General features: G+C 46.0%; 1 protein-coding gene across 5 annotated transcripts in view; it reads left to right on the top strand.

Annotated features, from left to right (window-relative positions):
- Positions 1-26,056, top strand: part of MAPK1 (mitogen-activated protein kinase 1) — a 90,839-nt gene extending 64,783 nt beyond the window's left edge. For 4 of the 5 annotated variants that reach the window (XM_036354488.1, XM_036354490.1, XM_036354486.1 and 1 more), the window contains 3 exons: positions 8,862-8,971; positions 11,817-11,942; positions 14,139-18,097. In XM_036354488.1, the coding sequence (XP_036210381.1) occupies positions 8,862-8,971; positions 11,817-11,933 (227 nt within the window). In that variant the 3' untranslated portion in view covers positions 11,934-11,942; positions 14,139-18,097. Of the gene's footprint in view, positions 1-8,861; positions 8,972-11,816; positions 11,943-14,138; positions 18,098-25,747 lie in introns of those variants that run through there. The other variant, XM_036354487.1, reaches the window with a different exon arrangement.
- Positions 26,057-27,948: the final 1,892 nt, after the last annotated feature.

The raw sequence follows: 27,948 nt of genomic DNA, 5'->3' as shown, positions 1-27,948 counted from the left end.
ACACACCATCTTTCTTCTAGTTTGTATTTGCTTGGCATATTTTATTCTCATGATTTTACTTTCAGTGTTTGTGTTCTTATAAACAACGTTTACTTGGATTTAAAAAAAAATCGAGTCTGGCAAAATTAAAAGAAAGAAAAGTCATTAATTCCATTTCCCCCCCACTCATCACAGTAATAAGCATCAATAAGTTTGCTAGCCCACTGTGTGGTCATGGCTGTGGGGAAACGTGTTCTCAGAGACAGCTGGTGGGGTGTAAATTGGTTGATTCTCCCGGAGGACAATTTGGCAATTCTGTCACATGTCTCTTGTTCCAGCAATTCTGGCTGGGTATTGAACTTTTGGGTCTGCCAACCAAATGGGGGAGAAGTGGCATTTTCATTTGTTTTTTCTTTAATTAAGAGTGAGAATGAATATTTTTTCACGTTTGTTAGAAATTTCTGATGGCTGAATCCCTTGAACCAGCAGTAATACAGATTTTTCTTCAAAGGGATTGAGCTTCAGATTCTCTCAAGTCTTGAGGGGGAAGAAATAATTATTATTCAGCAGATGGTACTGGGCTAGCTGAATAGCTACTTGGAAGAAAATCAGTTTAAATTATTACTCACACATCAAAATAAATCCAAAAAATTAATGATTAAATACTTTTTTCTAAAAGTCATACCATTTGAAACTAACAAGTATTTAGAGTAGTCAATATTTTTTTCTGATCTCTGCATGGAGAATGACTATCTTCCTAAAAAAAAGCAAACATAAAGGAAAAATAGTAGATTTGATCACATGAAAGTTTTAAAACTTAAAATAGATTAGATGGAACAGGTGTGGACAATAGGAATAAAATGTTCTAAACTGAATAAGCTTTAAAGGAGCCCTGTTCTGTCATTTTGAAGGCAGCACAGCATAGTAGTTAAACTGTGTGCTCTGGAGTCAGGCTCCTGAGTTCAAACAAGCTCCACCACCTCAGGTCTTTCACTTTGGGCAAGTTATTTAACCTCTATTTCACAATTTCTTCATCTCAAATTAGGGAAAATTGCATTTCCCCCCTCACAGGGTAATTTAGGAAGGTTAAGTAAATTATTAGTTTTTAATGTTAGGCTCATCATTAATATTAGTGTGTAAAATGCAGAGAGAAATCAGTAGATAAATAAATGAGCAAAGAAAAAGAACATAATCTATAAAGATTACACAATTAAGAAATTTACAGAATCATAATTAAGAAATTTTGAGATTAGGAGCAACTGTTTGGCGGTTAGCATGTGAGAATCTAGTTTGTGCCATGTTGAATTTAAGACACCTGTTAGGCAGTAGAAACAAACTAAATGCCAAATGTTTATTGAATGGTTGAGTAACTTATGATACATCTGCTTAAAGGAATATTGAAAGTCATTAAAAGTTTTTGTGGGGGTCTTTTTTGTAAAACGTTTACAGCATGGGAAAATATACTTAGCAATATATACTAGGGAAATAATATAGCATTTATTACATATAGTATGATCTCATTTATGTGCAAGGAAATGCATACAAAAATTCTACAAAATATATCAAAACATTAGCAGTGGTGAGAGAAAGGAAGGGAGAGAGAAACATCAATGTGAGATCAGTTGCCTTCCATATGCACCCCTACTGGGGATCGAACCCACAGCCCAGGTATGTGCCCTGACCAGGGAATGCAACCGGCAACCTTTCGGTGCACAAGACAATGCTCAATGCTCAACCAATTTACCCACTCCGGCTGGGCTGAGACATTTTCTTTATTTGGCTTTCAGGAATCATTGGATACATCGTCTCAATTTCCATATATAGGCACTTCTCTTCCCATTCTGTAACTGCTGGAGTAAGCCAGACTGTTCTTCAGCCTCTTCTGTTTGCTTCTGTCTCCTGCTTCCTAGGTGGTCAATTGCAATCACTTGACTTTAAATAACTATAAATTAGTGACTCCCATATTCGCATCTCCTGCCCTACCTCTCCTCTGAACTCCAGACTTATATACCTCAAGTAGCATGTTTAATAGGCATCACAAACTTAATATGGCAAATGATACTCTTTATTTTTCCCCTAAATCTGCTCTTTCTGTGGTGTTTTGTGCCATAGTACTAGTAAATGAAACCAGGGGTCTGCAATTACTCTGTAAAACAAACACATAAAGAAACAAAACTTGCCCTAGCCGGTTTGGCTCAGTGGATAGAGTGTCTGCCTGCGGACTGAAGGGTCCCAGGTTTGATTCCAGTCAAGGGCACATGCCCGGGTTTCGGGCTCAATCCCCAGCGTGGGTGTGCAGGAGGCAGCCAATCATTGATTCTCTCTCATCATTGATGCTTCTCTCTCTTCCTTCCCTTCCTCTCTGAAATCAATAAATATATATATATATTTTTAAAAAGAAACAAAATTTGAGTTCTTTTTTAGTCCATCAGCAAATGCTGTTAGCTCCATCTTCAAATTATAACCAGCATCTAATCATGTCTCATCAGACCTACCTCTGCCTTATCAAGCATCTTTCATTTCTTGCTTGGATTACTAGGATAGCTTCCTAACTGGTCCTATGGCTTCTACTCTTGTCTCCATATGATTTATGTATATTTAGAGTCCAGGTGGAATTATATTACTTATAGAAACCATTAAGTGGCTTTCCATCACACAATACTAAACCTAAGGCCCAGGGTCCTATATCATCTGCCCCAGTTACCTATCGTGTTCCCTATATCTTAAAAAGAAAAAAACATTAGCAGTGGTTACCTTTGAATGATGGGGCTGTGGGTGCCAGAGTTGAAAGATCTTGGGTAAGTCATTCACACAGATTAGAGGGTCAGCTATTGGAGGCCTTCTCACTTCCACAGAACCTGTCAACTGACTTCAGCCTGAAGAAGGACTTCACTGGTTCTCACAAAAGATAAGCCCAGTAGTGTTGAGATTCCCAGACAGTCACTTTGACTGGAACCTGGGCTTTATTTCTTCCAGCATGGCCTTCCTCTTGTGCTATCTTTATTTTTAGTCTCTTTGTTTTGGTGACAGGATAGCCACTAGCAGCTCCAGGCACACACTGACAGGTCTCCTGATAGTTTCAGCTTAGGGCTGGTACTCATTGTCTCTTTGGACCCACCCCAGACTAGTCATTGTGGCCAAGGGAACCCACCCAGGTCACAGCACAGCCAGGGTGGGTGGGCAAGCCTGGGCGCTCCCCCATGGCAAGAGCAGCTCATGTGGTTAGAGGGAGTCAACACTGGTAAGCAAAACCAACAGACAAAAAAAGATGAGGAATTCTGCATGAAAAAAAAGTAGAGGAGCCCTAACCAAGTTTGGCTCAGTGGATAGAGCGTCGGCCTGTGAACTGAAGGGTCCCAGGTCGATTCCAGTCAAGGGCATGTACCTTGGTTGCGGGCACATCCCCAGTAGGGGGTGTGCAGGAGACAGCTGATTGATGTTTCTCTCTCATCGATGTTTCTAGTTCTCTATCCCTCTCCTTCCTCTCTGTAAAAAAATCAATAAAATATATTTTTTTTAAAAAAGTTGAGGAATTCTGTTCTTCCCCACTTTTATTTTTTTAATTTAAAAAATGTAGTTTATGTAATGAGTCTCTCCATTTCTCAGATAACGTACTGTTTGAAAAGCTTCTAGACTTTGTTATTGTCTATATATATATATATATATATATATATATATATATATATATATATATATATATATGTTGTAAATGTGACCATAAGCTGTATCCTTTTTTATTACCGACAGAGAGTTATATTTATTCATCTGAAGCTTGGGTGAGAGTTCTAGGCTAAAGATAGGTCTGGGACTTATTTTACACATGGCATTTGAAATCATGCAAGAGGTTCAGAGGATAGAAGAATGAGATGTATAAGAAGCTGGATAACATGAACCTTCAGTGGGCAATGGAATAAATGAAATAGGAACGCTTGAAAACTAGAAAGAATGGACAAAGAAAATAACTAGCTCAGTATTTTACAGAAGCAGACGATGGCATTATAAGAAAGAAGACATGTTCAGCAATCTCCTTGCAGCAGAGAAGCTTCTAATGAAGGGGTCATTGGTGACCTCATAAGAGCAGTTAAAGCATTTGTGTGAGAAGTTTGAAATGGAAAGTGGAGACAATTTAGTGGTTCAGATGAGGGAGAGCTGGTTGTGATCAGGCCACATGTCGCAGAGATTTGGCTTTAATTAGGGAGAGGCTCTCCTCTTTCCACAATGAGGATATGTGTGCATTTGGGTGGAGGGACATCCAGGAATGTCACTCCTGGGCATCTCAGTAGCACCCTCAGTGAGATCTGCTGAGAATAATGAGGTCCAGTTGATAGGAAGGTTATGCTTCAAGTGGTAGGAGTTGAGAAAACTCTTAGAATAGAGAAGGGGCAGACCAGGGATTTTCCAGAGCAGTTGGGGGGCCTTCATGAGATTTTAAAAAAAGCTTGCAATTTTGTATCGTAGGAGTTCTCAATAGCATAGTCCTTACACCTCTGAGGTCCCAAAGTCCTTCCAGGGTATCTGTGAGGATAAAACTATTTTTATATTATAAGGCATTGTTTACCCTTTTCTCTGTTGCCATCTGCACTCTTGGTTCTTAAGCAGTGGTGAGCAAGACTGCCAGCACCTCAACACAAGACAATGCCATGCCCTCACAGCTAAAAACCAATGCCAACTGCAGTCAGAATGTTTTTTTGTTTTTTTTAATATATTTTATTGATTTTTTACAGAGAGAAAGGGAGAGAGATAGAGAGCCAGAAACATCGATGAGAGAGAAACATCGATCAGCTGCCTCCTGCACATCCCCCACTGGGGACGTGCCTGCAACCCAGGTACATGCCCTTGACCGGAATCAAACCCGGGCCCTTCAGTCCATAGGCCGACGCTCTATCCACTGACCCAAACCGGTTTCGGCAATACTCTTTATTAAAACGCACCCTTCATATGTCTTTTTAATGTTTTATGTGGCAAAATGGGAAGTACACATAGAACATGTCTGCCACATATGATTGCCCTGGTTTTCTCAAGGAAAAGCACTTGTTTGAATTATGAGCTGACTTAGCTGCTTTTTGAAATTGATCCTCAAAAGTTTTGGGGGGTTTTGTTTGTTTGTTTTTCTTAATTCTTACCTGAGGATATTTTTTCACTTCATTTATTTGTTTATTTTTTTAGAGAGAGAGTAGAAGGGAGAGAGGGGGAGAGAGAGAGAGAAACATCCATGTGAGAAAGACACATCTATTGGTTGCCTCCTGCACACGCCCCGACCAGGGCTGGAGATCCAACCTGCAACCCAGGTATGTGCCCTTGATAGGTAATAAAACCTATGACCCTTTGGTGCATGGGCCAACGCTCTAACCACTTAGACACTGGCCAGGGTGATCCTCAATAGTTTTTAAGGGCAGGATTCTGTGGTCAGAAAGTTATGGTAGCACAGTTTGCACAGCTAGGTCATTTTCTTGGTCCCCGTTAAGAAACTCAGGTTGAGGATGGAAGTGACAGGTTGCAGCCTTGATCCAGGATCAGTTTTGCTGGGTAGGTGAGATGGACCCAAAGCCATGCGATGGAGAGCCAGTCTGATGACCCTCCATGGGGTCTAGGCCTGGGGTGGGGGCCAGAAGGGTGGGGTTATATTGCTAAGCACCCACTGAAACTAAAGAGAAGGTGTGGGTTCTGAGAGGGCACCAGGGAGAGTCAGAGATCACGGTCAGCCCCGGAGGGACTTCAGTCTCTTAGGAGAAATAAGACCTGAATCCAAGGAAACATACGCACAGGTAGCGTGATTCATGCCATCTGAGTGGTGCCAGCGGATTGCTGTGTGGTGTGGGAGGGGGAGGCTGGGCACTCTAACTGTGAGATCAGCACCTGCCAGCTGCTCCCCATTTCTCTCCTTTTCCCCTTCTGTAGTTGTGATTAACGCAACAAATATCACTTGCAGTAAAAGGAGGCTAGAGATCCAGTTATTTTTCAAGTAGCAAAATAAGAAGTTACCTTCCTTTGAAATTGTTACCTGGAAGATTAAGGGCCTAGAATTTTTTTAACTTGAAGGAACTAAGAGATCTGTTTTAGAAATGCTTAAACTACCAGGTGCCTTGAAGTGGGAACGTACCCCACCCCTCAACTATTTAGAAATACTGCTTTAGAATGAGACTGTTGCTAGGCTGACCTGGATATTTTCTGACACCAATGGTGTCTAACTGGGCAAAAGGACAAATGACTTCTAATCTCAGCCAAGTTCTTCGGGAAATGTCTGTGAGCTCTTCTGAGGGAGGGGTGGTTGGGAGTAGGAAAGATAGATTTTATTACCTGTGTTATAGGTAAGACTCTAAAACTTACTCGACAAGGGTTGTGTCATGTGCACATACATCTGTCTGGTATTCCATGGGACTCAGATGTGAGCAGGAGGTGCCTCAGTTCTTGACCATCATGCTGCACTGTCCTGACCTTAGAGTGAGCCTCCTCTGAAACCAAGCCAGATGTAGGCCCCGTGAGACCCCATGTCACAGCTGCAGAAATGACAGCTCTTCTGCTGCCCAGACTGCTTCAGTCAAAGCCTAACATGTCTAGATTCCCAAGAGCCTCCTCTGCTCTGAAAAGTCTCCTAACCTGTAGAGCAAAATGTCACTGTTCCCTGATATCCTCAGGTAAACGCGTTGTGTTAGAACGACTGATAGAGGCACACAGTCATTACATGTGTTTTTTTGTTTGTTTGTTTGTTTTTTAAATACATTTTATTGATTTTTCACAGAGAGGAAGGGAGAGGGACAGAGAGTCAGAAACATCGATGAGAGAGAAACATCGATCAGCTGCCTCCTGCACATCTCCCACTGGGGATGCGCCCGCAACCCAGGCACACGCCCCTGACCAGAATCGAACCTGGGACCCCTCAGTCCACAGGCCGACGCTCTATCCACTGAGCCAAACCGGCTTCGGCCATTACATGTGTTTTAAAAACCTTTTACAGCCACCCTTATGGACATGAGGAAAATTCTGTGCTATGTGGAATTTCTCATTATGCCCAACTTGTGGTTTACCACACTTATTTTCTCTTAATTGTCTTGAAGATCAAGATGGGTGACATGCAACTAGGGAGTCACTAGTTGGCATTAGATGAGCATGCAAAGAGCATGTGCACACACTGACAAGCGCACGCCCTTATAGTGACCTCAGGCAGTTAGGTGCCTCTTCAGCCCTCCACCTGCTCTCTGGAGTTTGACTTCCTAGCACATAAGCAGTCACTTCAGAAGCTGCATTGGCCTGTTGCTCTCAAGGATTAAATGAATGAGTAAAATTAGTTTCCTCTACCATTCTACACGTAGAGCTTAATGGCATGTGGCTGAGGTTGATGCCTGATCAGTTATCACTGCTTCATTAAGTAGATGCCACTGTGGGGTTTTTGTTTAAGTGTCACTATATTCTCTAGGACTTAGCAGAGGCTTGAATAGCTTTTCGGCTCCCCTTAGGATTTAAAGAAAGGACCTGCCACTTAAATTGAAAACCGAGCCCTAACCGGTTTGGCTTAGTGGATAGAGCATCGGCCTGCGGACTGAAGGGTCCCAGGTTCAATTCCGGTCAAGGGCATGTACCTTGGTTGCAGGCACATCCCCAGTAGGGAGTGTGCAGGAGGCAGCTGATCGATGTTTCTCTCTCATTGGTGTTTCTAACTCTCTATCCCTCTCCCTTCCTCTCTGTAAAAAAATTAATAAAATAATATTTAAAAAAATAAAAATAAATTGAAAACCGCTGGTTTGAGTGTCATTAAAGAGACAGTTTTAAAAGAAGCCTCTACTGCCCAGCTGGTGTTGCTCAGTTGGTAGAAGCACTGTCCAGTACACCAAGGGGTGATGGGTTTGATTCCCAGTAAGGGCACATACCCAAGGTTTTTGTTCTATCCCCAGTTGGGGATGTGTATGGGAGGCAACTGATCAGTGTATATCTCTCACATCTCATATCTATGTCTGTCTGTCTCTCCCTTCCTCTCTCTCAAAAATTTTTTTAAAATTTTAGATCTTTCAGAAAAGAAGCCCCCCTTGCTACCTCTTTATTAGAACAATAATGTATTTTCTGACATTTATTGTTTCTCATTGACATCTACTTCTGATACTAAATCCAGGAAGTGTTCTGTCACACTTCCCTTAACCCTTGTCCCAGCTGGAGTTAGCCATGCCCTTTGGCTATTCTCGTGATTTGAGCTGTTCCCTGGATACTAGGTATGGAGGAAGTCCATCAGGATAAACTGTCCATCAACCCCCTCTCCCCCATCTCATTCCTATTGATTCCACACTTGCTTCCTACTGTTAACGTGAAAGAAATGTTCAGCTGCTAACTATGGTCAGATTGAGAGGATACTTTTAGTTTGGGGCCTTGGAGAAAGATGCCAGGCTGCAGAATAGACCGGGCACCTTTGCTTCACACATGAACCTTGGCCAGGACCTGGAAGAAGGGGACTAAAACCACATAGGAGGGCAAATGACCATTTTCTTCTATTACCTTAGAGGTCTATCCTGTGTGTTGAAAGATAAATTGACCATTGCAGAAATCACTTTGGAGTTGACTTAAGAGAAGTACATACATAAAACTTGCTTTTGACATCTACAAAGCAGAGTAGTGATTTAGGAAAAGTCCAGGTGTGGCAGGCAGAGTTGGGTTTGAATTGTCGTCTTCCACTTTCAGCCTTTGGCTGAGCGTCACCTGTAAGCCTGGGTCAGCAAGTGTCAGATGGTCACAGTCTCAAGAAGCTCGGAGACATCATAGCCACCCGTGTGCTGACTCTTCTCCCCAAGGCGATGCTTAGCTGTTTGTTTTTGAGTCCCTTTACTTAAACAGGAAATGGAAAGTATTTCAGTGATTATTCCTTTATTTCTCACCACTGCAAAACTTTCTCTTTGTAGCTCTGGATTTACTGGACAAAATGTTGACCTTCAACCCTCACAAGAGGATTGAGGTAGAACAGGCGCTAGCCCACCCGTATCTGGAGCAGTATTATGACCCAAGTGATGAGGTAAGAGTCTGTGCTCCTTGCTGCTTCTGCAGGGATATATGTGAGCCAGCAGCAGGCCCAGCCAGGAGGGGCCCAGATGGCCTTTGGAGATTGTTCTGAGAGATACTTGGTGCTGTACCTGGTCCTCCCACTATGCCTACCTCCTCCGCCTGGAGGCCTAATTCTGTCAGCACAGCTTGAAACCCTTCTTCAGACCCTTTTACCTTAGAAAACTTCTAGCAGGGGTGAGGCTGGGAAATAGTTGGATAAAGGGGAGCACAGATAAGGAAGGGTTCCAGGAGTGGAGACCATTGTCATGGTCTATGGCAGGTAGAGACGCCTGAACCAAAGTGCCTGTCCTGAGGATAGAGAGGAGGTTGCCTGTTTGGGGATGGGTGTCATGTAGACTAAGGAGGCAGGCAGGTCAGCCTGGACAGTTCCCCTATAGCTTGGTGACTTCAAGTATGGTGTACCTCCCTGAAGATGGGAACACAAGAGCCTATTGTGGTAAGAGATGATGAGTCCACAGGTCAGTGTTGGCAGGTCTCCAAGCATTCTGGAGATCCAACTAAAGATAGCAGAGAAAAATGCAATATGAACCACGTTGGGACCTTTCTAGTTGAGGTTCATATGTATAGAAAGTAAGCCTTCACACTCCTATTTTTGAAAGAGGGAGAGCCAAGGAGGGTGTATTAAAATTAAAGGGGAAAATAGAAGAGGAGAGGAAAAGCTACAACAGCTAAAAGCTGATAAATGAAAGAAATCATTTATTAAGCAGCTTCCCCTTCTACCTTTATCCCCTCCTCCAGAAACAAGACATCTTGCAAAGATACCTCCAGTAGAGTAAACAACAAGGAACTAGGTGAGGGAGCGTACCTTATGGAGCCCTCAGTGCCCCTGTGTCCTCATCTCAAACTGGTTGCCACCCATACCCAGCAGGGGGTTGGGAGGATTCGGACGGCGTAGGTAGGACACCCAGTGTGGTCTGTCTCACACAGAGCCGTCCTTCAGGGCAGGCTAGCTGCTTGTTGACTTCTCTCATGGACACGCATTCATTCCCCTCTTTCAAGAGGCCAACGCTTTAGTGTAGACTTTGGGGCCCATACTTGCTTTCTGTGAGGTCTGGTGGGAGGAATATGTGACTAGGCATCCAATGATTGACAACTGGTATCATCGTTAGATTAGTTCTATAACATAGTGAGTTGGGGGTACTTAAAAATCAAAATATAAATAATATTAATTGACTAATTTTGTTTTGTTTTTGTCATTGATAATGTATGGAGTTGTTTTTTTACATAGATAGTTTTCATCTATACTGAAATAGCTGTCTAGTTAAAGAGAGTGATAAAAGAAAATTTGCAGGAAAAATACAAGAAAGATCACTTTGTAGTCTTTTTGCAGTATTATTATTAAAGCTTTGGAGTATTTCCTGCCCAGCTTACATTTCTGTATCTAAATTTTAAAAATAAAGTAGGGTTCATTCTGTTTAACATAAACGTGGGTATTTTCCCATGATACAGTAAAACCTCGATATAAAGGATTAATTTGGGAGAGGGTATGTCAGTTAAAACCGATAGTCCGTTATGTAATAAAGTAGGTTTTCCGAATGCATATGTTAAAAATTGACAAAATAGTTTACCTGTTTTTACTTATATAGACACATTTGTGTAATTAAAATTAAGTATGTATGAAAAGTTTCATTTCACAGAAAAGTTTTCTATGTCTATTACAGTAATTTTAAATTTATACTGACTCGGTCTAGTAAATGCGTGCATTCACCAGTCACTGAGAGTAAACAGAGGCCCACAGCTGGAGCCTGGCTGAGCACACTGTGGGACATTGGCAGACAGGCGTTGAAACTGCTGCAAAGTCACCCCACTCGACAGCAGAACCAATTACCCTGTGAGATGCAGTGTGATCACATGCTAGTCATTCGCTGAGCATTGTTTATGACCGATGACTCTCCGATTTAGATATGTAATGTTTATTTACGTGGGTGATATTATTGCAGTGTTTTTTTTCCAACATATGGCCCATTTGCTAAAATTTGTTAAAAATAACTGAGTTAATTAAAAAATAGCCTATTAATTTAATTATGAGCAAATATTGGTTAAAAGCATTTTAAAATTAACAGGGCATTAATTTTCACATATGACATACAGACCAGAAACTTTTCCCGGTAAATCCAAAGTTCATTATATCGAGGTCTGAAAAATCGAGGGTTTGCTGTACTAATCTTTCTTGCAGCTTCATTTTATATATATTTTAATTGATTTCAGAGAGGATGGGAGAGGGAGAGAGAGATAGAAACATCAATGATGTTTGAGAATCATTGATCGGCTGCCTCTTGCAAGCCCCCTACTGAGGATCGAGCCCACAACCTGGGCATGTGCCCTTGACCAGAATCGAACCTGGGACCTTTCAGTCCGCAGGCCGATGCTCTATCCACTGAGCCAAACTGGCTAGGGCTGTAGCTTCATTTTTAACACTCCAAAATATTTCTTCATATAAAGATATTATAATGTATTTAATCAAATGCATCTATTTGAGTATTTTGGATTTTGATTGTATAAACATACCATCACCATCACCCCTACAAGTTTCTGTGATTCTTAACTTTCAGTGCCTTAAAACATTTGAAAATTATTCTGGGATAAGTTCAGATGGATACTCGTAATGAATTCAATTGCTCCCGGTTTGTTAAGTGCTCACAGGAATTACACTTTGAGGCATGTGGGGCACAAGTACATAGATACTTACCATAGCTACCATAGCTCTTGGTCTTTAGTAGATGTCAGTCTTGTATACGTTTCAGAGACTCCTAACCATAACAATTGTCTACTAAATATTTTGTTTTCTCTTAAAGCCCATTGCTGAAGCACCATTCAAGTTTGACATGGAATTGGATGACTTGCCTAAGGAGAAGCTCAAAGAACTCATTTTTGAAGAGACCGCTAGATTCCAGCCTGGATATAGATCTTAAATTTGTCAGGTACCTGGAGCTTTGACCATACAATAAGACCTAGAGAGGGAAAGAGAATATAAATTAAGTTACCTGAAAGAAAGTGGGATCTCTGTAGACCTGCATGGAAGCTTCATGAATTTAGATTATAAGATATGGTGGACAATACAGTGATATTGGTAGATTTTTAAAAAGCACGTGCTCAAAAAAAGGAAATGCAAATCATGATTTTAGAGAATGTATGGAAGAGGGAGAATAGGGCTTGTATTAGAACCCTATAGAAGTGAATGGTGAAATAAAGAATTGCAACCAAGGGTTAAAGCATTTGCTGTGGAAATGCTTCGGACAGACTGGCATGGAGGGGCTGGAGGTGTCCTTTGGCAAGCAGCAGTATCATGTACAGTGTGCACACAAGTGGCCCAAGGGGTGCTATGCTTGTATTAGAATAGGAAGCCACCTGGTGGCATTATGGAAGAGCAGATTCTGCAAGTGGTAGACATTTGGGGGTTTCTTACCTGGGTCTGTATTTCATTCTCTCATGCCTTTTTATTTTCATACTAGAGGCCCGATGCTCGAAGTTTGAGCAAAAGTAGGCCTTCCTTCCCCCGGCTGCCTGCATTGGCTTCCCTCTGTGGCACCTGGGACCTGGGCTTCCCTCGCCACCCTGGCTTTGTCCGGAAGGATGTCTGGTCTAATTAGCATATTATGCTTTTATTATTATAGATTATTATAGATGTTGAGGTCTGAGGACAATGGCTCAGGCCGAGGATTTCAGTGGCAGTGTTTTCACTTCTCCCAAGGAAGGTACAAAACTAAGAGAAACCTAGAGGTAAAATTAATTCATTACATACAGGGGCTGCTTTAAGCAGTGTTTCTCAGAAGTGTGGTCTATGTCCGTCCTCCCCGTCCCTCCCCCACTCAGCAACCTGTGTTTTAACATGTCCTTCAGAGGATTCTGACACTCAGTTGAGAAACACTAGCCTGTAAGTGGTTAGAGTAAAGTTGACCATTTGTGATTCTTAACTTTCAGTGCCTTAAAACATTTGAAAATTATTCTGGTTAAGTTCAGATGCATACTCGTAATGAATTCAGTTGCTCCTTGTTTGTTTATTAAGTGCTCATAGGAAATGCACTTTGAGAAATATAATTTCTCCAAGTGGAATAGAGAATGGGGATAATGGAGGGGAAATGTGCTCCTTGTACTTTTGGAGGAGACCCATTTGCAAACATCTGGAGAGCCAAGTGAACCCTGTCACGTACGGAAAATGAGTGAAAGCTGTCAGCAAGTTGCCACCAGCTGCCTTTCAGGGTGCTCTCAGAGGCCAGCTCCCCTCGACCTGGATGATGAGACCCACCCCTGCCTGTGGGAACTAGGCCACAGTTCCCTATCTCCAGAATCGGGCCGCCATCCTCTTCCAACCAGCACTTTGTTTTGCTGTTCTTCTGCACCACAGCCAGAGCATTAGTAACAGCACACGTCCTGCTGCCTGTGTAGTTGATTTTGTCCTACCTGATCATCCAGAGAAAAAGAGACTTACTGAGAAGAGGGGGAGGGGGAAGAGATTTTTACTTCGTATTACTTTATAAAGACCCTCAGACTCTGGTTTTGATCATTATCGTGGTGGGTTAATCTTGAGTCTACTGAAGCCAGCCAGCTAGCCTGTGAGCAAGTGTGTGTGTGTCCGTGTGTCCCCCACAAGTGTATGGAGACATCTGAAGAGAGGTGCCTTCGAAGACAGCCCCGCCCTTCAAAGCTGCCCTGTTTCACATGCCCAAGTGTTCCAAGTGAAATGACCTTTTTGCAGGTTCTTTTCCCTTTTTCACTTTTTGCTTTTCATGATGTTGCTGTTGGTAATGTTTTATTATGGTTCATTCTTTTCATTTTAACACTTTTCTAATGCTACTGCTGATGTTTTAATGTGATTCTTTTTTATTTTTTTTAATCCTTACCTGAAGAGGTATTTTTTTCATTGATTTTTAGAGAGAGTGGGAGGGATGAAGGGGTGGAGGAAGTGGGAGAGAGAAACATCAATGTGAGAGAGACACATCAATTGGTTGCCTCCCAAATGTGCCCAGACCGGGGCCGGAGATCAGACTGCCACCAAGGCACATGCTCTTGACCGGGAATTGAACCTGAACCCTTCTGTGTCTGGGCTGGTGCTCTCACTACTGAGCCTCACCAGCCAGGGCATTTTTAACTCGGGTCTGTTTGTTTGTTTCCGATAGGACAAGGGATCAGAGGACTGGATGTGCCCAGACATCGGTGTTCTTCCCAGTTCCTGGCCCTGGTCCTGTCTTCAGCCCGTCTCGGCTTACCCACCTTGACTCCTTTGAGCCATTCGGAGGAGCGGTTTCTGGTAGTTGTGGCTTTTATGCTTTCAAAGAATTCCTTCAGTCCAGAGAACTGTTCCTGGCACCCCTGTGTGTGTCACCCACCGGTGACCTGTGGCAGTATGTACTTTCAGTGCACCTACTGCTTACCGTTGCTTTAGTCACTAATCACTTTCTGGTTTGAAAGATGCAGTGGTTCCTCCCTCTCCTGAATCCTTTCTTCCCTCTCCTGAATCCTTTCTTACACGACGCCCTGCTGACCCATGCAGTCACACCAGAGACAGTTTTTTCCAGGTTGGCTCTCGTCACTGGCGTCTCACTTTATGATAGGGAAGGCTACGACCTAGGGCACTTTAAGTCAGTGACAGCCCCTTATTTGCACTTCACCTTTTCACCGTAATTGTTTCCCCAGAGCAGGAACTCGTGGAAACACCTGGGATGACGTTGCCGCCTGCAGCAAGTGCTCCTATCCCGGGAATCTTTGGGGGCCCTTGTCAGCATCTTTTCTCATATCATGTTAGTCACTAACATTTAAGGTATGTGCTATTTGCCCAGCTTTTAGAAAACTCAGTACATTTTTCTAAATAAAAGAATAATGTACTGCACTCAGCAATTTCACTCTGTAGATTTACTGTGGTTACTTGTACAATTTATAGAGGTATAACACTTGCCAAAATGTGTTATATGCAGAACAGAGTGTTGGCAAGACTTATGCAAAAACCTTTAAAGTGGCAGCTTCACTCTGGATTTAGTGAGAGATGTACAAAGGTCACAGCAGGGTGCTGAGGAAAGTACCTGGAGAAGTAGCCAGTAGGCTGCCCGATGTCCCTGGGGCCGCCCCAGGTACGCATACCCCAAGCTACTTCACATGGTGTGCCACATTCGATGCCTGAGGGTTTAGCAGAGGGTAAACACTGCGTCTTTAAATGAGAAAGTGTACAGTTTTTTCCTCCTACAGCATGTCAGCATTTCAAGTTCATTTTCAGCCTACAATATAACAGTTTGTAATAGAGCCTTCATGAGCTCATGACATGAAGCACTGTTCTGTCTCAAGTACCAAGTACTCTCAACTGTTTCTGATAATGCCGAGCTAAGACCATCAGAAAAAGCTAGCACTAAGTCACGTTTGGAGCGCAATCCCATGTTTTCCTGATCTCTCTAAGTATTGTTCCTGCCACTGTACACTGTGGCATTGACCCGGTGTTCTATCCCCGTGCGGTGCCTCCTCTTGACTCCCCCACTGCTCTCTGTGGTGAGATATTTGCCTTGTTCAATAATTACTGTACCCTCGCATGACTGTTACAGCTTTCTGTGCAGAGATGACTGTCCAAGTGCCACATGCCTATGATTGAAATGAAAAATCTATTGTTACCTCTGAGTTGTGTTCCACGGAAAATGCTATTCAGCAGATCACTTAGGAATAATTCTATTTTTAGCTTTTCGTTTCTCAGCTGTCCTTTATTTCTTGTTTGATTTTTGACAGCAATGGAAAATGGGTTTTATGAAGATTGCCTGCTAATATGAAAAGAAATGCACTTGTAATTCATGGAAATAAATGTACATCTTCTATCTTCATATTCATGTTAAGATTCAGTGTTGATTTCCTCTGGATCAGCATGTCCGAAGGGACAGTCAGGTTCAGTTTGTGCTTAGAACAGAAATGCTTCCAGCCTCACCTTCCCACTGGGCACTGCCCAACACTTTGGTTTACATGAAATGACTTAGAAAGCATTTGTTTCCTATTTTTCCTACTTGCACAGCAGAGAAATAAATTCTGACCTGTTTCTTTATTCAAATCATAGGTCCAAAATATCTCAAAACTCTGACGAAGAAGCCCAAACGTCTCAGGCTGGATTCTCTGGTTCTTTCTAAAGAGGGCCTGCCTGTGTGCCCAGAGCTGCTGCTAGGCACAGCTGAGCGCTGGGAAGGGCTGCCCAGCATCCCTTGCCCCCCCCACCCGGCCCAGAGTCCTGAGGCTCAGACCTCACGGGCTAAAGAAGGATGGCTGACTCATCCTCAGTCATTGAAGCTGCATCTCGATTCTTGCCCTAAAATACATGATCCTCAGCTCCACGCTCAGAGCTGCATGTCAAGGTCCACACAACATTGACAGGATATAGATCGGACTGTTACTTGATACATTGATAAGTCAGTTTTCATTTTAAAAGGAGCATTGACAGTTTTATTACTCTTGTTTCTGTGGACTCTTTAAGTGGAATGTTAGTAGTATTATGAGGTTAATCTTCAGTCCTCTAAATGGAAAGCCATAGTCTTGGTTACTAATGCCTGGGAACTGGGCTCTTCCCATCTTTGCTGGTACCTGGAGTCAGATTGGCATGAAACCACTAACTGCATTCTAGAATCACTGTAGCCATATGTGGTGTGCTTTTAATCAGTCATGCCAACTTGGTTTAATAGTTCAGAGAATTATCATAACCAAGGTACCTGTGAAAAGTACTAGCTGTTATGTGCGATAGACTCAACATTTGGATCTTCTTGCATCTCTAAAAATGTACAGATTAGGTCATAAATTTATATTGGTGAGAATGAACACTTTCATTATTGGTATGCTCACATAAGCTTTCAAACTAATGGCTTTTTTGGTGTCTAAAATGTAAGCAAAAAATTCCTATTGAAACATTCCAATTCTTTCATTTAGTGTGAAATAAAATACCTAATAGGCCAGTGGGGTGGATTTGAGAGAACTTATGACGACTCTGCTGACTCAGGTCTTCAGAGCTGGTAGAGACACGCAGACCATTTTGATGCATGGGGTGAAGAACATCTTTGCGTTTGTGTGCAGTACACAGTGCTTGGTGTGTTCACAGCGATTCCATCTGCTGCAGGCATAGGTGATGGGTGTGGAGGCAGCTGCTAGCTTTCAGGACCCACACACGGCTCATCAGTGGTTGTCTCTAAGGAGTCACAGGGATACTGCCCACGCCGCGTGCCACGTAACATTCAGACCATTCAGAGGAGACTGTTTTACCTTTATTTGCTTAGATGTTAATACAGTTTTTAAATTGGTAACTTTTATATAGTATGGTAACAACATACATATGCACACATGCTTTGGGTCCTTCCATAATACTTTTATATTTGTAAATCAATGTTTTGGAGCAATCCCAAGTTTAAGGGAAATATTTTTGTAAATGTAGTGGTTTTGAAAATCAGAGCAATTCTTTTGCTTATACATTTTTAAAGCATTTGTGCTTTAAAATTGTGATGCTGGTGTTTGAAATATGATATTCCCATAGTGCAGATGAGAAGCATGGAGCAGTAGAGTGAATCTGTGGTTTCTCTCGCCGTAACCCAGCGCGGCAGGTGGATCAGAAACGACTGGGAATCCAGAGCGAATTCTCTAGGGTTGCACCAGGTTTACCCTAAAGCTCGTTGCCTTTTTTGTGCTGTTTATCCGTTTAGAGCACTCAAGAAAGTTCTGAAACTGCTTTGTATCTGCTTTGTACTGTTGGTGCCTTCTTGGTATTGTACCCCAAAACTCTGCATAGATTATTTAGTATAATGGTAAGTTTTAAAAAAAAGTTAAAGGAAGATTTTATTAAGAATCTGAATGTTTATTCATTATATTGTTACAATTTAACATTTATTTGTGGTATCTGTGATTTGGTTAATCTGTATAAAAATTGTAAGTAGAAAGGTTTATATTTCATCTTAATTCTTTTGATGTTGTAAACGTACTTTTTAAAAGATGGATTATTTGAATGTTATGGCACCTGACTTGTAAAAAAAAAAAACTACAAAAAAATTAGAATCATTAAATTGTTTCCCTGTGTTACCAAAATAACATAGTACTGTGCATGTATAGTTTAATTGGAATTTTATGTGTGAAAATATGAATTCGTCTGGTCCTTTATTAGAACGTTTCCCAGATAAGTGTATCTTCCTAATCGACTTTGCTGGTAGTAATTGGTGATAGAAGCACAGGCTGGAGCCCTGGGTCAGTGGTATTTCAGTGCTCCATCGGGTTCTGCGATTGGTCTTCAGACTGTGGGGGAAGAAGGCCGTGCGGGGCGTCCTGGCACAGTGCCCACGTGTCTCTTCCCACCTGGGCCCCGGGCAGGTGTCATGGGCGGCCTGTTTTCAGACCAAGAAACCTGACTCCTTCAGGGACTCTGGGACCTGCGGTTCTTGCCGACACCGGGCATCATGCAGGAGGATACTTGCAAGACAAAGTATTGGAAATGTCTCTGGTTTCGTGTGGAAAGACCACAGGTTTTAGGCCCATAACTGGGCCTGTGCTTGTAGCTGCGCTGGCTTTCGGCGGGTCACCGCTGCTCTGTGCTTCTGTCCCTCTCTGTAAAGTGGAACCATATCCCTCTCTTGCGTGCGGTAAGGATTATGAAAGTATTTCTCAACTGTCCAGTAAAGGGCTTCAAAAGAAAGGTGCTCAGTAAGTAGCAAATGTTCCTAAATGCTTCCTGTTCATCTGAGAGGAAAACCCGTCCACAGCCGCTCCAGGGAAGTGGACTCATCCACCGAACCCAGAGTTTATGGCGAGATTGGGAACGCTCACAGGAGAAAGCATTCGCCTTACCTTTGAGGGTAACACTCTTTGTTGTCCAAATCCTATAGAAAGCAATTAAAATCATCTTCCTTATTCAGCAAGGACTCTAGGAATCATTCTTTTCCCCTTTAATTCCGGTGAGTTCCTTGCCTTAGCCGTAATGCGGCCATTCCAGCTGGTGCTACACACCGGCCCCCTGGGTGGCGCAGTTTGCTGCATTTCATCAGAACAGGAGTGTTCGGGGCTGACTAGTGACTACAGACCGGTCCTCTGAGAAGAGCAGAAACCAAACCCAGAGCAGGCGGAGGCGAGACACAGACCCGCTGGGCCCAGTGTGGAGGGAGGAGAGTGGGTGGTCCACTGAGGAACAATAAAGAAATGGGTTTTCTTGGGGGACAGGCGTGACTGTTTGAATCTAAGTAAGGAGGGAGGGGCAGTGGAAGGGGATGATGGAACTGGGCCTTGCACGGCTGAGAGCAGGTAAGGGGGGGTCTAGGTGGACTTGGGATGTGAAGGCTCTTTCTGAATCTAGGGCCAAGGGGGGCTGAAGACAGGTCATTTTCTAGGTGGAGAGGAAACAGTGGAGTGAGGTACCCCATGGCATGTCTTTTTCAGGTTAGGTGGGAAACTGAGTCTGCGGAGAATGAGGGAGAGCCACCAAGAGAAGCAGAAGTGGGAATGCCCGGCACTGTGGGGCCTGTGTGTGATGGAGCAGATCTGGGGAGCTGCAGTGTTTCCTCTTGAATGATGTCATTGGCTGGATCAAACAGGCGGGGGGTGGGGCGGCGGAGAGTGGCGTGGCTGGGGAGAGAGGGCAAGGTGGCGGACCACCAGGGCTGGCGTGCAGTGTGGAGGGGAGCCCTAGGATGCAGAGCATGTGGTGGGAGATGTTGAAAAGCAGGAGGCAGAGGTCAGAACCCGTCATGCTCTTTGAAAATGTATGGGTTCCGGTACCCAAGTTTCCAATGTTGGGTAGTTTTCCATACAACAAGCACCAAGCAATTCTTGGGACAACAACTGGATGTCCAAGAATTCAACTTCATTATGATGCTGTCTACACCGGGATGGTGTCAGATCCCACAGGTTCGGGGCTCAGTCCCATGGGACTGCCTTCCGCTCCCCCACTTAAGATGCCAGTCACAAGCCCAGGTTGTCACTGGACTTCTGACCAACAGGTTATGTATATAGATCAGGGGTTCCCACACCCCTTCTCGGGTCCAGTTAATTTGCTAGAGTCACAGAACTCAGGCAGACGTTTAACTACCAGATTATTAAAGGACATGATGCCCAGAACAGCCAGATGAGATCTGTAGGGCGAGGTTTGGGAGGGTCCCAAGCGCAGGAGCTTTATAGAGGTGGGGGTGTCAGCTCCCAATGTGTGGAAGTTCCTCGAACCCCATCCTTTGGGGTTTATGGAGGATTCACATAGGCATGATCCATCATTAACTCCACTTCCAGCTCTTCTCCTTCCTCAAAGAATGGGAATGGCACTGACGATTCCAAGCTTCTAGTCATGGCCCGGTGTTCCCAGGGACCAGCCCTCATCCAGGAGCCCAGCCGGAGTGGCCTCCTCAGAACCAAAGGCACGCCCAGCACCCAGAAACTGGCAAGGTTGGCAGAAGCCCTGTGCCAGGAACCGGGGTCAGAGACCAAATGTTAGAGCTGAAGATGCTCCTAGCCTTCTGATCACCCAGGAAATTGCATGGGTTTTAAGAGCCCTGTGTCGGGAATTCGGGGCAGAGGCTCGCTCACAGGCACTCTCCCAGCACTAGAGCCTGGGGTGTGCCTGTGGGGAGCAGAGTGTCATCAGACGGCCCACAGTGGGCATTGTCCTGCTGGGGGTTTTGAAGTCAGTCGCCAGCAGCCAGCACGGGAGGAAGAAACCCTGTCCCCTTTCAGTTGCAAACCACCCAGTGGAGGAAACCAGTTGTGTGCGTTTCTTTTTGCTCCACTGATGCTGATGTACCAATCGCCCTCCGGTCAGATCTGCAGACTGAGTACCTGCTGCCAAGCCAGCCCTGGGCTCCTGAAGGCAACCCCTCCTGCTGCGATCTGTGAAGGAAGGGAGGGAACGATGTGCAGGGGCTTGGCCATAGCATTTCCGTGGGTCCACAAGCGTGTGGATTCAAAGGCTGAATGATCACAGCAGGAACAGGAAAGCTGTTCAGATCCAGGAGCAAAGTTCTGTCTCATGAGGGGATCAGGAAGAGCCTGTGGGACCTCGCCACTCCCTCCCCTGGGCTGGAGAGCCTCGGAGGGGACAGCTGGGCCTCCTTACTGTGAAAGAAAGGCATTTGGCTCACGCCTGGAAGAGTTACTTCCTGTTCCCTTCTGCCCCTTCATCTTCCGTGTCCTGATTCCTAAGCTTGAGAGTGAAGAAGTCTCTATAGTAACGTCCTGTGCTCACACTGGTGTCGAGATGCTTTCCACTCACCGGCTGGACCAGGGGACTGACACCGGCTGGTTCAGAGCGGCCGCCTGTGATGTGCTGGGTGCGTCCCAGGGCAGAAAGCCCGGCTGGTTACGCTCCATAACCCGGACAGCCACGCTGTGGCCACTGGCTTGGGAAAGGACCGGGGTTAGAGTGTCCGGGAAGGGAAGTACCTAATTGGGTGGGAGTTGGAGAGGATTATTCTTGAATTTCTTGGCCAGAGGAGCAGGGGAGCCGATGCCCCCTTTTTTAGTAAGACCAACAGGTACCAGAAGCCACTCTTAGCTGGGGAGGCCAGGGAGGCACGTGTGTGGTGGGAAGACGGTGTGCAGTGACCTGGGGCAGCAGGGCCAGAGCTTCCAGGCCCCAGCACCGGAGGGGGCTCTGCTGCAGATGCGAGATGGGTGTCCCCTCGCAGGGGCCACCGCAGCTGACGGCTGAGGCCCGTGTGGAGAGTCAGGCTAGGACCAGTGGCCACAGGGCCATTCCCCCTTCGTGTTTGCTCTGAAGCCCCATGGAGCCGCCACGGCTTCCACATCACCTACTCCCATCTGAGCAGGAGCCACGGGCTGGCTCTCTGGGCGAGGGAATGAGGGTTTCCTGAGGGTTGACCAGCTACCCAGTGCGGGGGGGGGGGGGGGGGGGAGGGCACTGGTGCAAGGCCACAGGAAGGGACCCGCGACGGGGCCGTGCAGCACCCAAGAGCCTCGCCGGTTTCTTTAAAGAATTACGGTTTCTAAAGATCGCCTTGGGAAGTCTTTACCACTTGTACACATCCCACACAGCAGTAGTTTCCAATTTCTCAAATATTTATCACCAGTGCCCTTTTCAGAAATGAAATCAGTGAAAGTTCTCCTGCTCTGAGTAAGCAAGGGTGGGGCAGCCCAGCACCCCGCCCGCCGCCTCCCACAGAACACAAAGCTTCTGCCCCAGAAGATCCCAAAAGTGGGCGTAGCAACCACAGCAGAGCAGATGCCTGCCACAAAGAACAGGTGACTGCTAACACCTCGGGGTGGCCCAGGGAGGGGGCCAGCAGCATGGGTCAGCCAGAGGGCCTGAGGGTGCATTAGGTAGGGTGGTCCTCCTGGTTTTACCAGTAAAGTCCAGGAAAAACCCAATGGAGACGTCGTGCAAGTAGAGGTCGGGGTGGGCGATAGATGGTCATTAAGGAAGATGAACTATGCCCGTCGGCCTGCGGACTGAAGGGTCCTGGGTTTGATTCTGGTCAAGGGCACGCACCTCAGTTGCAGGCTTGATCCCAGCCCTGGTCCGGGGACGTGTGGGAGGCAATCAGTCAATGTGTTTCTCTCACGTGGATGTTTCTCTGTCTCCCCCCTCCCTTCCACTTTCTCTAAAACTCAATGGAAAAATACTCTCCGGTGAGGATTAACAACAACAAAGATGAATTTCAAGGCAATAGAGAGCGAAGTGCGGGGCGAGCATCAGGCTCCCCTGCATGCTGTGAGCGTCGCCCTAAACCAAACAGGACTGCCCGCAGGGTGCTGGTGACCTGGAAGGGGTGGTGCGTTCAGTGATTCGTTATACAGACGTGCGATGTGCCAAGTGCTTAAAGGAGAAAACGCAGGCACCACTGCTGCAGCGTTAGAAAAGGCACTGTCCCTAGCCCTAGCCGGTTTGGCTCAGTGGATAGAGCGTTGGCCTGCGGACTGAAGGGTCCCAGGTTCGATTCCAGTCTGGGGCACATGCCCAGGTTGCGGGCTCGATCCCCAGTCGGGGGCGTACAGGAGGCAGCCAATCAATGATTCTCATCATTGATATTTCTCTCCCTCTTCCTTCCTCTCTGAAATCAATAAAAAATATATTTTCTTAAAAAAGGAAAAGGTACTGTCCCTGCTAGCGAGGCCAGGGCCACCCCAGGTTTCAGAAAGGAGGGTGGACCTCAGTGATGGTCTCCCCTGACAAGGAGACACGGGAATAAAACCACAGGGACAGTGTTTGCAGGTTCCGACCCTGGACGGCCAGAACGGTGGCCTGTGGCCAGGGGCGCACAGGGCAAGGATGAGTTGCAGGAGGGGCTGGGCTGGCAAAGTTCATTCCCTGGAGAGATAAGTAGCTACTTGCCTGCGGTGTGCAAATAGTCCATTTGCTTTTTGTTGTTTGGCTTTGCATTTTGTTTTTCCTTGGAGGTAACAGATGGACATTTCTGGTTCTGGAGGTCATGTCAGGCCCCTAAGGGAGCCCCCACTCCACCACCACTCTCTGGTCCTTGCGCCCCGTCCCCACCTGTGCCCCTCCCGGACAGCAGTCACAGAATCAAATCGCCAGGTCAGGTCACAGTGATCTCCCTGTGGGTGGCCCTGCCTCGCTCCCCACCCGCGGCTACAGTCCACTCACCCCATGTCTGTCTGGGCTCGGCCCTTCGCACCCATCCTGGGGGTGGGTTTGCCACTGGTGTTCAGGCTCCGGGGCGGGACAAACGAGGATGGAGGGGGGATCTGGGGGAGACGGTCCCAGAGTCCCCAGAGTCAGGTACATCCTGGTACACGGGAGCTTCTATGAATGCAGTTGACAGAAGGGGATGTCAAGAGGTTTAAAATTTGGTATTACTATGGTAAAGGAATCATTAGAACCAACAAGCATTTTGTGGAAGATGCCATATCACAAAGTGGGGAGGCTGCATACAGGCCTGAGAATTCCAGGACCTTGTGTCCACAAAAGTCTTCATTTTACCTGTTCCCATTGATGCCTCTGTTTACTGACGAATAGGTCTCAGCATCCTAGTGGGCCTATGGCGCTGGGCTGTGGCCTCCATAAGTGCTCCTCAGGGACTCTGCCCTCTTAGGTAAGACAGACAGGCTAGAGGAGCTGGAGTTCGGTGATCTCTTTCCCCTGTTGGCTGAGCTCTGAGGAGGTCATCTCCCTTGCTGGCCGGCCTTCGTTATGGGGAATGAACAATCTGGGCATATTTCAGATGCTTGCTTTTGCTCTCCCCATAGTCTAAACCAGCCGTGGGCAAACTATGGCCCGTGGGCCGGATCCGGCCCGTTTGAAATGAATAAAACTAAAAAAAAAAAAGACCGTACACTTTTATGTAATGATGTTTACTTTGAATTTATATTAGTTCACACAAACACTCCATCCATGCTTTTGTTCCGGCCCTCCGGTCCAGTTTAAGAACCCATTGTGGCCCTCGAGTCAAAAAGTTTGCCCACCCCTGGTAAACCAAGGGAATTTTGCTCCCATCTTCACTGTGAGAAGCTACTGGGGCTCGCTGGAGATAAAACCCATGAAATTGTAGGTGTGGGGTGTCCTGTGACCTCAGTTCTCTGATGGATCCAGGAAGTCATTGATTTCTAGTTTAGTCATCTCTTTTCTTGAGTGATAACTTCAAGCTCTTTTCATCTTGAGGATGAAATGAGTCTCCCCTGTTTTTATGCTTGCTGCCTACCTATGCCGTTTCTAACAAATGCATCTAGAAGGGCAGTTGTGGTTGGAGAGAACTAGTTAAATCCAGTGACTTGGACAAACTGGAGGACTGGAGAGAAATATCTTCTCATCTACTTTCAGCACAGGCCAATACGAACAACAGGGGGGTGGGGGCACTCTGCCATGGGTGACCAATAATAAAAGCCTATTTTGGCCCAGTCTGTACAGCTCAATGGTTGACCGTCCACCTATGAACAAGGAGGTCACCGTTCAATTCCCGGTCAGGGCACATGCCCGGGTTGTGGGCTCGATCCCCAGTGTGGGGTGTGCTGGAGGCAGCCTATCAATGATTCATCATTGATGTTTCTCTCTCTCTCTCCCTCTCCCTTCCTCTCTGAAATCAAAAATACATTTTTAAGTCTATTTTTAAAAAAATGAATCACAAAAGCACAAACACTTTGCCTCATTCCCAACTGATAGCCAATCAAATAAATACTGTCTGCTTACATGAGAGAAAACCTTCAGGGCCATTAGTAAAGAAGGAAATGCAGATTAAAATGAAGATGTGCCCTGAGCAGTGTGGCTCAGTGGGTTGGAGCGTTGTCCCAGACACCCAAGGTGACAGGTTCCATTTGTCACATACCTAGGTTGCAGGCTTGATCCCCTTCAGGGTGCATATGTGGGAGGCAACCGATTGATGTTTCTCTCTCTCTTCCTCTCTAAAATTTATACACACACACACATACACACACACACACACAGATATATGTGTGTGTAGAAGATGAAGATTAAAAAGATGCCATTTTGTGCATACCCTACTTTCTGTTTTTTTCTGCAAAAGCAAAATTATAAAAGCCCAATGTGAAATTACAAGGAAGTATGTAGCCTTAGGCATTGCCAGTAGTGCTGTAAATTAATACAGTGGAATCTAGAGGGACTGGAGCCCATCAGAAGATGTGTTTTGACTCAGTAATTCCGTTACTGGGGTTTTTTCCCCCCTAGACAAGAATTGTAGGGAAAACAGCCACGTGTACAAAAGCGTTTGCACCAGCATCCTTTGTAATGGCAAGAACGAGGGAGAGCAGGCTCCGGGCCCAGCACTGGGGAGTGGTCAGTACAGCAGTGGCAGAGTTTTAAGTGTTTTACTGTTACCTCCTCCAGCTTTGATCCCCACGCGCAGATCCCAGCCACACTTCCGAGCCAGGCCAAGTCCTGTTCACTCCTCTGAAGCGACGTTGCCCCTTCTCTGGTCCCCCTGCCAGGAACTTCCCGGAAAGCACGCCGTGTGACGTGCCCACCACCTACCTCGGCTCCAGCACAAAGAAAGGTTATGCTACAGCCTGACCACAGAATGTGGGCCACGGGCCCCTGTGTCAGCATCACCCGGAGCCCCTTGGAAATGCAGCGACTGGGGTTTAAGATGGCAAATGTTATGTACATTTTGTTACAATTAAAAATTAAAGTGCAGAATCTCGGGCCCCACCTCGTACATGCATTTCAACATCAACATTTTAATAAGATGCCAGGTGACTTGTTTAAATTTTGAGAAACCCCATATGTTGGTATATAGTTACTATTAAAATAGGCATTCCCGTCTTTAGTTACTAATTCTAATTAAGACGTATTTTATTTTTCTATTTCCTTTCCCGGAATCTTTCATTTGTGGGATGAAGGGAGAAATCACAGTGGCAGCTGGCAGACTCCAAGGAGAGCATGATGCCATGGCAACCGCTTCCATCAGTAACTTAATTTCATCTCTGCTTTTCCATTTTTCTCTCCTTAATCCTGAAGCTGGAAATGCTTTAATTTGGAAAAAACATAAAATAGCTTGTGGTTGCTATGCCTACAGTAACGGCACACTTCCTAATGGGCCTGACTGTCATAAAGGAAACTGTCAGCAACTCACAGAAACTCAGACCTCCAGGGGCCACCAAGAGCCTTCACCCCTGACTTGGCCAAGCAGAGCCCCCAGCCCAGGCGAGAGTCCTGCAGCTGCGTGGCAGCCTGGCAGCCTGCACTGAGTCACACCGACGCAGGCTGCTTGGTCTCCCCCCTAGAGGGCTTTAGGGAGAACATGTGGACAGAGGCAGACTGGCAGACCCTTTAGGAGACCGGCTTTAGGTGACACCTACACTAAACCCCAGTGTATTCGCTTGCTGGGCCTGCCATAACACAGGCACCCAGCCGGCGTGGCTCAGTGGTTGAGCATTGACCTATGAACCAGGGTTCGATGCCCGGTCAGGGCATGTCTGAGTTTCAGGCTTGATCCCCAGTTGGGGATGTGCAGGAGGCAGCCGATCAATCATTCTCTCTCATCATTGATATGTGTGTGTGTCTCTCTCTCCCTCTCTTCTTTTCTGAAATCAAAAAACAAAGTCCCACAGGCTGGGGAGCTCGGCAGAATTTTTTCTTGACAGCTCTGCAGGCTGGGTGGGAGTTCGGGAGCAAGGTGTCAGCAGGGCTGGCTTCTCCTGCGGCCTCTCTCCCAGGCTTGCAGCAGCCACCTCCCTGTGTCCTCTCTCTGTGTCCTTTCTCACAAGGACACAGGTCAGACCGGATCAGGGCCCACCCTAACAGCCTCACTTTAATGTAATCATCTCTTCAAAGACCCCCATCTCCAAATGTAGACACATATGGGGGGGACACAGTTCAGCCTGTACCACCCACCCGGCTAGTCCTTGGGGAAATGACTGGCCGAGCCCTCAGCATCCACCTGTGTGGTGAGCCAGCACGCACCATGGCGCTGCATGGGCTGGAGTCTCGGCCCCACAGCACCGCCTGCAAGGCCATGGGTTCCATATTCTGATCCACTTTTGAAATGTGTGACCTGTTGCATTCACCCATGTTGGCTTGAGTCCCCAGCCGACACCTCAGTGCTGCGTCCAGTGCACAGGGCGTCCTGAGATGACAGCGGCCTCGTCCGATGGAACAGCCAGTACCAGGGGCCTGCGGATGCAGAAGAACGAGGATGTCGTGACTGAGGTGGCCCTTCAGCGTGCACAGGACTAGTGGCTCTCTGGCCTTGGAGAGGACAGAGTGACGTAATCATGTGGGTGGGGGGGTGGCGGGGGGCAGGAGGGAGGTCGGTGGTGGGAGAGGAGCCATCAGACTTCCTGTTGGTGTGGAAGTTTGCAGTAAAGTAGGACACAGAGCCAGCGGGGGAGGAGGCGTAGGATCGTCTTCCAGGAAAGTGGGAAACTGAATGCACAGGAGGTGGAGCAGGTGCAGGGTTGCCACGGGGACTGCGCTGCCCTAGAAACTAGCCTCCAGGAGTGAAGCACTTCTCTAGCCACGCAGACTGCTCACCCAGGACTGGGGGGAGGGGGGGGCTGCCGGGCAAGGACGCGGTGGGAGAAAGGGGC

The sequence above is a fragment of the Myotis myotis genome, unplaced genomic scaffold, assembly GCF_014108235.1.
Source record: "Myotis myotis isolate mMyoMyo1 unplaced genomic scaffold, mMyoMyo1.p scaffold_m19_p_20, whole genome shotgun sequence".
NCBI lineage: Eukaryota > Metazoa > Chordata > Mammalia > Chiroptera > Vespertilionidae > Myotis > Myotis myotis.
The sequence above is the reverse complement of the archived record's forward strand: the minus strand, read 5'-3'. Positions and strand labels throughout refer to the sequence as shown.